Source organism: Sander vitreus, chromosome 13 (genome assembly GCF_031162955.1).
Source record: "Sander vitreus isolate 19-12246 chromosome 13, sanVit1, whole genome shotgun sequence".
Classification (NCBI taxonomy): domain Eukaryota; kingdom Metazoa; phylum Chordata; class Actinopteri; order Perciformes; family Percidae; genus Sander; species Sander vitreus.
In genome coordinates, this window is record NC_135867.1 from 12,226,739 (window position 1) to 12,238,562 (window position 11,824).

General features: G+C 40.0%; 1 protein-coding gene across 1 annotated transcript; it reads right to left on the bottom strand.

The window, feature by feature from the left end:
* Window positions 1–860: 860 nt before the first annotated feature.
* On the bottom strand, window positions 861–9,117 carry f9b (coagulation factor IXb). Its single transcript, XM_078266162.1, has 8 exons — window positions 9,027–9,117; window positions 8,092–8,264; window positions 7,934–7,958; window positions 5,807–5,920; window positions 5,527–5,658; window positions 3,527–3,966; window positions 2,424–2,568; window positions 861–1,446 (listed from the first exon to the last, which is right to left on the bottom strand). Exons 1-8 carry the CDS (start codon window positions 9,115–9,117, stop codon window positions 887–889), a joined length of 1,680 nt encoding a protein of 559 aa, XP_078122288.1. The 3' UTR covers window positions 861–886.
* Between the last annotated feature and the right edge of the window lie 2,707 nt (window positions 9,118–11,824).

An 11,824-nucleotide genomic window follows, 5' to 3' on the forward strand; every position in this document is an offset into this window, starting at 1 on the left:
ATTTGATTTGATTCAACATGACTGATGTGATTTATTCCCTATATAAATAATATAGTATACTTACCTACTTACTGACAGAGTTTATAAAGTGAATGCACCCACGCAGGTGTTTTCACTTATCTTGCCTGATTAGGCCTCACACCTTTATCATCCTTATGACGTGGTCACACCAAAATTCACTACCTACCTAAATATTTATTTCAGTGATAAAGAGGGCAAGGCATACTAGCTTTCTGTTGCAAACTGATCCTACTGTACCTTTAAAATCTTTTTTCATGGCAGAGATGTTGACATGACATACCAAAGTGTAATTAATAAAATTAACCAGGGCTGCACTGAAATACACGTAAATGAACTGAGCCACGGTTAACTGTATTAATTACACTTGTGCTTTTCTGGCTATGACAAGTCAAAATGTCTGCTGTGAAAAAAGGCTTTTTAAACTTTTAAGTTTATTATTGTTCATGCAACATGAGGAAATAACCCAAGGAGCAAAACAGGAGCCATTCCACATGGTTGTGCTTACTGCAACACCATCAAATGTAGACTTCTAAACGTGTTGTTTGCTTTTATTATTACATTTTGCATATTGTAATTGTGTCTAAGTAAATTAAAGTAGGGTCTTTAAGACTGAGGAACATAAAATGACATTTGCTTTAGCATCTCAAAATTGCATTTAATATTTCCTTGTGCATCCAATTTCAATTCAAACATTGGATGAAGAGCTAGAAGGTATTATTTAGCAATATTTCAACAGAAAAATATCAAATGCTCAGATATTTTAATTACCTTTTATTAAAGAATTCAAATTAACATGCTTCAGTAGGAGAAAAACGCTTTCACTTCATCTGTGTGTTTTGTTGGCTGACAGCTGTGTTTTCCCTTGTCAGTTGTTAACTGGGATACCTGTTGTCTGAGTGATCCACGTGTAGTACCGTGAGACTCGGGTGTAGATGCCATACTTCCCATCCATGGCACACTCCTCCCCCCAGCTGACGATGCCTGTCAGGAACCAAGTGCCTTTATAATTGGAGGAATGCGGCCCCCCACTGTCCCCCTGGCATGAATCCTTCTTTTCAGTTTGGTAGCCAGCACAGAACATAAAGCGTGTGATGTGGTCCCGGCTGCTCTTTTTACAAATGGGACGTTCCACATAAGGGACCTCCAACTTCTGAAGCTTGCTGGAGTCAGGGCCTCGAAACTTAAGCTGTCCCCAGCCGCTTACCAGAGAGCTGCTGGAATCCCTCAATAGTTTCTCTGTAAAGTCTTTTGGGCCCAGGCAGATGGGACGGCGTGTGTTGGACAGTTCCACTGGACTGGCAAGCTTAAGTAGAGCAATATCATTGTTATAAGGTGACTTCTTACCATCATAGAAGGGGTGTATATGCTGCTCTGCTATCACATGGTCTCGCTCTGGACCCTCAACCTTGTTCACATCATGTTCACCTAGAAGAATAGATTATATGCAATTATATTACTTTCTGCACCAGGCAATATGATTGTTCTGTCATCTTCTGATCTTAAATCTCAGATGTCAGTGTGTCACTGAATGCACCAACAACAAAGAGGTTACTGCATTAACCCACAATAATAAAAAGCATTGATGAAAGCAGAGTAAATGTTCACCGTTGGATTATCTAGCTCAAGTAAGTGTATCTACAAGTTATTTTTTCATATATGAACTGTAACCATTGGCTTCCTGGAGGATGGAAAGGTTATGCTTTGGGAAATAGTCAGCAGTAATGTGTAGTTATTGGGATAAAGCACAGTGGTGGAATGTAACTAAGTAGGCTACATTTACTCAAGTACTGTACTTAAGTACAAATATGAGGTAGTTGTACTTTACTTGAGTCTTTTCTTTTCACGCAACTTTCTACTTCTACGCCACTATAGTTTAGAGAGAAATATTGTACTTTTTACTCCACTACATTCATCTGACAGCTTTATTTCCTAGTTACTTTACACAAAACACATGTAGTTTATAAAATATGATGTTTTATTACAAATTAAACTACCCAACATTATAACGTCCTACAAGTACAGTTGAAAGCCGCTTAAACACTTAACCAGAGAACTGTTTTGACCGTTTCCAGTTTCTAAAATGTGAGGATTTTCCTGCCTTTTTCTTTTAATACTTTAAGTACATATTCCTGATGATACCTATATACTTTTACTTTAGTAGCATTTTCAATGCATGACTTTTACTTGTAACAGAGTATTTTCACAGTGTGTTATTAGTACTTTTAGTTAAGTAAATGATCTGAATACTTCTTCCACCACTGCATGCAAATAACTGACACAGTCTTTTGAAACTAACATGACATTAATTGTAATGATAAAGTCCATTGTGTCCGTACTGTACTTTAGGGATGTGAAGCAGAGATTTGGAATATTAATATATAGATAACACTTGTTTTTCCTACCCACTCTGACGAAGATATTCCGTGTAGCATAATCAGGGTGCATCAGACAATGGGCAGCAGTGAGGATCCATAAATTACTGAGCAGAGATCCTCCACAGAAAGACACCTCTTTTTGAAGGGTGGCTGAGTGATACATCAGGGCAACCTGCAAACGCACATACAAACACAGTAAGCATACAAATGGTGAAAGAGCGTCATAGCACATGCTGCCTCCTTGTCCCCTTCTAAATTTCTGAATCTTCCCATTTTATCTTCTCCATCCACCCTGTTTCCTCAACACTACTCTATTATTTTGTCTCTTTATCATTTGCCTTTTGTATTTTTTTCCAGGGTGATTAGCCTGGTTGACACCAGACCCTTCTCAGTTGTAACTGAGAGTGGGTCTGGGCAAGGTTCATTCACAGCTCATTTCCAAAGGGGTGTCACCAACGGACACCGCTCAAATGCCTCTCGGCTCAATTGGATGGTCCTTCAACTAATCAGATCAACGATCCGGGTGACATAGCAGCGACAGCTGCGCTATCGTCATCGTGTAAAGCCCGCCTCAACGGTTGTGATTGGTGCCTCGATTTGGAAAAATTGGAAATGGGCTTGAATGGGCCCTTGGCCAGACTGAATGGCAGAGCAAATCTCAAATATGCCAGAAGTTTGTCAGGGTTTTCCCAGGCTACAGGGTGATATCTGTGCTTCTTACTGTAAATGGAAAATCCAGCAGTTTCGAATTGAACCTTCATAAATTTGAGGGAAATTCGAGAGATGGAGTCGGAACAGTCAGTTCAAGCTCCAAACCCCTGCATCCTTGATGTCCCATAATTCAACTCAACAGCATCTTTTTTTAAATCCTTTTTCTGACTCCAGTCTTTTCCTCCTCTACTCACACCACCTCCCATACTACATTTTCTGCCCCAGTGACCTGGAAGAGTTGGAGTGGAAAGAGATTGTAGACAATCATCTGCACTGCTGTAGTGACCATATGCAAGAAATCTTTTACCTCCCTGGATGGAAGAAAGCAAAACCCACATAACTGCATTCTATCTGTGAACATCATCCATTTGCCTTCAACTCATCCCCATGTCTTTATTCTGCACCCCAAACTACAGTACCTGCCAAGGTATCTCTCCAGGAAAGGCCTCATTGCCTCCCACAATCCTGTGGTCAGAGTGGTCTTGTGCTATGATGGTAGGCAGTGTGGGGAAGAAAGCCCAGGAAGGCAGCTGCTTTTTCTCTGTGGGCGTTTCAGTCACATTGCTCGCCTCCCCACTGTTCATGACAATCTCCGCTGGATTTACAGAAGAGCTTGAATCCGACCTCACTGATCGTTTTTTGACTACAGAGGCCACAGAGGCGTTGGCCAGGTCTAATTCATTTAAAAGCAGGTTGGAGTAGTCATAAGGCTCTGTTAAATAGTCAAAGTCATCTTCCCAGGTGCCACTGGAATTGTTTTCTGTTTCAGAGCTGTGTGTTGTGTTTGAGGACCGTGGGGTTATGATGGACCTGGTGACGGAGCTGGAGGGCAAGTTCACACGACCACAGCTGAATTGTTCTGAGGGGGAAATGAAGGCAAAACAAAGAGGGAGATATTCTAGATTTGTCTCTTAGACATCATTACATATTAGTGTCAGATTTGTCCACAGCTGGGACGGTTCTCTTGAAGCCCTTTGGTTATTTGGTCAAAGGTTGAGGTTACAGCCCTGGCTTTGCACATAGGCAGATTCAACCAATGGCTATTTCAATTATGTGGGTTCAGTCTTTCCACACAGTTGTTATTTTAAACACTCTGGAGCCTGAGTAAATACAGTACCAAGAGGACCATTTGTCATTTAACAACATGCATGTGGGAAAATACACAAAAAAACATAGTGGAAATACATGTCTCAAGAATTCAGTTTTAATGTTTGCCCCTTTGTTAGCTGTGTGTCAGTGTGACTAGCTGACTTATTGATTTTGGTGCATGGGAAATAGGTTTTAGGTAAGAATTTGACATGATTAAGCAGGAGATTAGAGATGGGTATGTTTACTGTAGATGTGTGTTTTCTGTGGTTATGGTCAGTGTAATCAGAGGTTGGTTGCATCTGTTTGTGTTGAAGCAGTTGCTAAAGACGGATTTGTTTTATGGTTTTCTGTGTGGTTATCTACCCAGAGTATTCACACTGTCAACAACCTCCATACATTGTGTACTGTTTTTGACAGCTTTAAACTGCAATGCACAGTTTATGAACCAGTCTGGGATCCCTTAATGGAGACCAAAGTGATAAGAAGTGTAGCATGATTCCAGCTTTCTGTGTTATTGCTGTTTAAAAGGCAGTTTGTATATCACTCTTAAGTTCTGGTTTGTGACCGTCCATGAGTGAGGAAGTTTATGTACAGCAGCTGAAACCAGGATTTCATGAGTTGTAATTTAGTATCAAAATGTATACAATGGGGTTCCATGATTTTTTTCCCATTTGTTTACAGATGTGACATAGACTATGGTTACTTTTGTGTAGACATTATACTTTAATTAGCTATGCAGTGATGGAAAGTAACTAAGTAGCCTACATTTACACAAGTACTATTTTTTCTGCTACTTTATACTTCCACTCAATTACATTTGAGAGGCAAATGTTGTGCTTTTTAGTCCATAACGTGTAATAACATGTATAACATGTATTGTTATAGATTAAACTACCCTGTGGTATAGTTAAATTAAGCTCCACCTTTACCAGCGGCATCATGAAAGTGACACAACACATTAATGCATCACTTATCAAATACAATACAATGATATAATATATACTACACCATATATTAATGCCAATACTGTTGTACTTTTACTTGAGTAACATTTTAAATGCAGGATTTTACATTATACATACAGAGTATTTCTACACTGTGGTATTGTATCACTTATTATATCACTGAACATATATGCACTCTTTATTTAGTCAGTTGTATTGTGTGTAGTGTAGTATTTAGACTGTCAAATAGAGCATAACAATTAGAGCTGTGTTGAGAGTTACAAAAAAAATTAAAATTAAATAAAAATTAACTTCTAAATATATGCCCAAAACACCTGAACAACCAATTTGCGGAATGCCGTGTATGGGTTATCATTTTATTTTACCTGTTGGTTCACAGCTCTTCTTGTCTGGCCCGAGTTCGTAACCAGTTGCACACTGACACACAGGTATCTTCTCCTTCATCACACAGAAATGGGAACATCCACCATTGTTGACCAAACACTGCTTGGACACCTCTGGAAACAAGCGGCAGCAGAAGCAGAATGAATGTCTTTTATGTGTTCTTTGACCATCTTAGCACCCACACTGATGATATATATGTTAGCGAAAAAAGAAAGTAAAGATCCTTGTTTGAGTTTTTCATATACAGGCTGTCACACTCACCGATCTCACAGTTCTTGCCGTCATAGTTTGGTTTGCAGTAGCAGACATATGAGCCGATTCCGTCTTCACACTGACCTCCATTTTGGCAGGGGGGTGGTTTACACTGGTCACCATCTACACACACAAAAAACATAAAACATACACCATCAGGTTCAGAGGGGACGGTGTGCTTTAAATTCAGAATAAGGGACTGTTCGTTATTTATTTAAGGGGCCACCGGAGGAGTTTTGGCCCTTCCCTCGCCAGTAAAAAAAATTCTATGACCCTCAACAACAATTTTTTCCACTAAAGTTGCTTAACAGCAAAATAATGGTTCGACACATGGGATACATTCAATTAGAGACACCAATTTGCATTTTAAAATCAATTAATAATAAAATTTCAGATTATGTGACTCTAGTTCAGATGTGTGCTAAGATTGCTTTACCAAACAAGTCAGGTAAAGGAGATTGATTTGCAGTTTACAAAAACAGAACATGGAACACCAAAGCACAGACACATCTGCGTTAGCATAACTGCAGGAGAAACAATACAGTATACTATACTACAGTACACAATAGTATACAGCACCAGCATGTAGTGCTAATAGGAGTTCCAGAGGGCACTGTTCAGTACAAATGGAGCTACAGCTGTCAGATTTTTTTCAGAACAGCAGATGGTGATAGTGAAAGGCCGGTGGAAAAATCACTTGTAACATGTTTATTCTCCTTGGTAAGACAAAGATAGATAACACGTTTAGCATTAAAAAGATACATTCTGTTAACAGGAGGGGGTTTCTGGTAAATGTTGTCTTAGATATACTAGAGATTTTTTTTCAGAACAGCAGATGGTGATAGTGAAAGGCCGGTGGAAAAATCACTTGTAACATGTTTATTCTCCTTGGTAAGACAAAGATAGATAACACGTTTAGCATTAAAAAGATACATTCTGTTAACAGGAGGGGGTTTCTGGTAAATGTTGTCTTAGATATACTAGAAAAAAAACATGACTTGTGATGATCATCTCCACTAAGGGACTGTTAGTTATTTATTTAAGGGGCCACCAGAGCAGTTTTGGGACCTTTAGTCAAAAAAGACACAACCCTCCCCTCAACAGTGAAAAAAAATTCTATGACCCTCCAAAACAATTTGGAAAAAATGCATGAGCCTCCCCTAACAATTTTTGGCAAATATATACAGATTTCCACTGTTTTCTTACAGCTATGACATACAAGACTAAACCTCTGCATTCTGATCTGACGCATCCCACTCCTCTGTTATGGTGTGGTGGCCATTTCAGAAGATTTACTCACTAACATTGTTGTGGAAACAAAATAAGCATGGAAACTATTACTGCATTACTTCAAATACTAAGTTACTCCTCTAGTAAACTAGTATTCACATGAAATACAACAATAAAATATTGAGACCATTCAGCAAGGCACTCTGGGTAATATTCAACACACAAACTGGTTGCTATGGACTCGTCCCTAGGCTTCCTCCACTTCGCCGTTTAAACAAAGTGGAATAAACGTATAAAAGTCACAAAACCCAGAATCAATTAGTAAGCTGACATCAAATGTGGCATTTAGGAAACCTTTATTGCAACCTTGGCACGGTAAGATGTCCAGACATAGTACAACAGTCATTTTCGTTTTTTCCATTAATATTTTTTTTACTAAAGCAGTATATGAAATCTGATGTATTACCTACCACCATTTAGTTGTTTTGTGTTATTTAAGATATTTATAAAATATCTGATCATGCCAGAATTATTCCACTCATTTTTTAAACAATGCAATTTCCGTTTCAGCCACCAGGGGGGCAGCTCCCCCTGCCCCATATGTCTATGCCCTGCCCCACAGCAAACTCATGGGTCAGACCCATCTGGTAGGGAAGGAGGGCAGAGACTGAGAGAGCTACATGGAGCTACATGGAAAAATATGCACCAAACAAGCCACTTTGAAATGTTGCTGTTTCATGAATACAAAAGTTGGGTGACCCCCCCCCCCACTCTGGACTGAAAAATGTTGGATGACCCTCCCCTCAGCAAAGAATAAAAAGACACGACCCTCCCCTATTTTCCTCCGGTGGTCCATTCCATAAATACCGAATGGTCCCTAACTGACTTGTGTTTTACTTGTCTTACCGCTGTAGCTGGCCCAGAATGTCATCTGAAATAGAAACATAGAGATTAATTACAAAGCTCAGAGTTCCGCCATTACTTTATTACAGTGGGAGAATATATATATATATGCCTGTGTGTGTGTGTGTGTGTGTGTGTGTGTGTGTGTGTATGTAACCTACAGTTTTTTCATCATCCTCAAACACCTCCCTTGCCTCCTCCATCACGCAGGTTTCCTCTCTACACTCCCGCTCCAAGTTGGCTTTCATAAAGATTTCTTCACCATGGCCACTGTTGTACCTGCGCAGGCGACGCAGCACCGTGTCTGCCGCCTGCTGAGACACAAACACAGCTCCTAAAAGGCAATAGAAGACCATGTGGAAATTATTAAAACAGCTCTGGCATCATTCTCCAGCAGTACCCCTAAAAACTATTGGATCCACCCTCGAGTAGAACACCAGCACCAGTCCCTTTCACCTATTTGTTAAACAATCACAACCATCTTCACTGGTGTCAAGCTCTCTCATGAGTTTAAAAAGGAAAACTAAACCAGACTCCCATCTGCTTTTTGGTAGTAAGTTAATAATAATCTTTTGAGTATCAAACACTCCCTTCCTTGTAGACTTAAAATATGGGTGTAAAAGTTTGTAGTTTCCTTCATAGTTGGGAACAGCAGCTTTTAAATTCACAGTTGTTATAATGGATTCCTACTGTGAAAAATTGGCCAGATTTACAGTTGCAAAAAAAAGCATAAAAAGTGCCCTTAAACTTCTTAAACCAGTTTTTCCAAAACACAGCCATTTGCACTCCTTCCTACGTCATTCTATCCCCGTCAATTAAGCTCCAAAGCTCTGCAGGAAGTAACACAGCCATATTTCGAAGAAACAACATTTTTGGCACATTGTATCACATCTGCTGTCCTCTACGGAAGAGAAAATGACACTTTTTACAACATTTCAAAACTACAGGGAATGAGATTTTTGAGTGGTGTCACAGACTTGGGGACAGATCACGCTTTTTAAAAATTACCCCCGGACTTCCAGCCTCTGCCTGTATTTTTACGTCTCTAAAAATTGGTTCTGCCTACCAAATCCATACCTGCTCTTCTATCATTTACCTGTGTTTTCCTCTGTGATTTCAGCAGCAAGTCCGTACACCACCAGCATTAAACCAACAATAAAAAAAGTCAGTAAAGAAACTCTGGCCATCTTGTCGTTGTCAGTTGTTCGTCTGCTTTTGCCTGTAGAGCCAAAGCCTGAACTTATAGTGCCAGAGAGACAGATCCACCACTCCAAAGTACAGCAACACACTGTTTGCTCACCTGGGAGGCCGCAGAGTGTGTATGTGTGTGTGTGTGTGTGTGTGTGTGTGTGTGTGTGTGTGTGTGTGTGTGTGTGTGTGTGTGTGTGTGTGTGTGTGTGTGTGTGTGTGTGTGTGTGTGTGTGTGTGTGTTGACATTAGCAGCTGTTGATCCATGTTGTTTATAATGATGCGTCTTGTCCGATAAGCAGATTTGCAGCATGGCTTACGTGACGATTTCAAATGGGGTTAACGCATATGTGTTCCTACATTTGTGAGCACCAGCATTCATCTCATACATTCCCTAGTCTCTAACACTAAATCATTACACCTACATAGCTGGCCCACACTTCACCCTAAATAACCTTAAGCTAAATCTAATTTTACCTTTAAGAGTTTTAAAGAGGCATGTTCTGAAAGGGGAAACAGCATATTATTCCTTTTACGAACAAAAAGCAGAATTTATGACAAATGAAACGCATACACACCTAATTCCACACACACACACACACACACACACACACACACACACACACACACACACACACACACACACACACGCACGCACGCACACACACACACACACACACACACACGAGTTGTAAGCAAATCATCTTCAAATCATTTAGATAAAGCAGAAGACACTGAAAATATAATTCAAACTCCATAGCTGGTAATGCAATTTACACACCAAAGTAAAGAACACCTAAACTCCATGCTTGATCTTGAGTATTAATTGCTTTTATATTAGACTGTGAGTTACACCGGGTGACAAATCACTGTGACTAACAGCCTGGTCAGCTGGCCTTGGGCCAGCAGCTCCTTCGCAACAGCCCTTGTGGTGACTTATTGGCTGAGGCTGATTTAAATTGGAGGGTTGCATCTCTTTTTTTAGGGCAACTTTTGCAATTCATCCCCCTTGGAAAATATAGATTTTACATCGCAAAGAATTACTAACAATTAGCACATTCACCGCCTATTTGGTAACCATTATGCGGAAATCACTTCCTGCTGATTAGTATCTCGAGACCAGATCTGTCAGTGCCGTTAACACTAGCTCAGCAGTGGAGGAGGGGACCGCTGATGTCGAGCATCTCACATGTAAACACACAGAGAGACACAGGGCAAAGTGGGTTAAAACCAGGAAAAGCATGCTGGCTTAAAAAGCTTGTTCCCCAGTGTGCAGAATCCCATCCAGACTGTGTATTATTACATGACTGCTCAGATCAGCATTTACATAATCTGATTGTCTTTATTATGACCAGACCGAGGAAAAACAAAATTCATAGTAAAAAAAAACAAGATTCATTTTCTGCACAAGTGAAATCATGGCTAGCAATTGAGTATGGCACGTTTTGACAATTAATTTGTTAGTCAATATTGTGTGGTGTCTTGGTTTTGTTGTGTTTACTGTACATAGTTGTTGACATATATTGTATGCTTTTCTGAGACTTTTTGAGAAGTTCTTCTGAGAATCCTTTTATATTTTGCTCAACTCTTGAATGCAATGTATCATGAAGCAACAGTAGTCCCTTTTGTCATCCATCTAATTGATGTAAATGCAGAGATGGTGCAGCGAGGAAGGCTAAGGACGCAGCCCTGGGATCAAGTCAATAACGTGTTTTTTTTCATGTCACCCTTTCATCAATCAATGAAGAAATGTCCTCTATCCTTCCCAGTATGACCACACAGCTGTTTACCAGCCAGTATATGACTCATGAGGTCAATGTTTCCCTCCTTGTCAATACTGAGGGTTGTACTGCTGACCTCAGCTTACAGTGAGAGCTATATTTGATAAGTGTTGTGGTTGTGGACATTTCTGTTGCCTGTTTTATGATTTCTGTATGTTTCTTGTTTTTGTATATTTATTCTGTATATTTCTGTTCCGTTGTGTGAATTTATCCTGTTTTGTGCATTCTGTTCTCTGTGTATATTTCTGTTTCCTGTTTTATTTTGATAGTCTGGTTTTCTGTCTTGTCTTGTCCAGTTTTACTTCCTGTGTTTTCCCGCCTTTGTTGATTACCCTGTCTCTCCTAATGTGTTTCACCTGCTGTGTCACCTGCCCCTCGTTAGCCAGTGTATTTAGTCCTTGTGTTTCCTTTCTCTGTTGTCAGATGGTCGTATGTTTTGCCTGTCAGTTTGTGTCTACGTCTGGTCAGTTTGTGTTTTTGCCCTATCTGCTTGTTCACTGTCAGCGTGTCTCAGCTATGTGGCTTTGTTGGAATTTTCCCTGCATTCTTTTGTTCTTGTAAGTTTTTCCCAGTACATTTTTCCCCCGGTGTTTTCCAGCCCCTGTGCTGCCATGTTTTTGTTAAATAAAACCTCGAGTTCAAACCTTCTGCCTGCCTGCCTGCCTTCTCCCTGCGTTTGGGTCCTCTTTCCCCTGCTCACCATCACAATTGGCAAGTTACACAGCAAATATGACTCATGTAACTGAGGATTTGTCAGGTTTTTCTAAATTAGCTCCAGCTACAGGCTCTAGGTTTTCACTGTGTTGAGAAGTAATAGGAAAATGTAATGAGGGATATTTCACCAATGACAGGAACATATTTCAGAGGCAGATAATTAAACATCTCTTCTATGCTTGACACTTCATCTGTTATAATCTGACTTGGT

Bases quoted from the DNA above. Each gene is read 5' to 3' on its own strand.
- f9b (XM_078266162.1), bottom strand. From the start codon at position 9,117: ATGGCCAGAGTTTCTTTACTGACTTTTTTTATTGTTGGTTTAATGCTG. The intron at 8,265-9,026 runs GTAAATGATAGA...ATTGCCTTTTAG, and splicing joins AATCACAGAGGAAAACACAG to GAGCTGTGTTTGTGTCTCAG. The intron at 5,659-5,806 runs GTGAGTGTGACA...GCTTGTTTCCAG, and splicing joins CGGCAAGAACTGTGAGATCG to AGGTGTCCAAGCAGTGTTTG.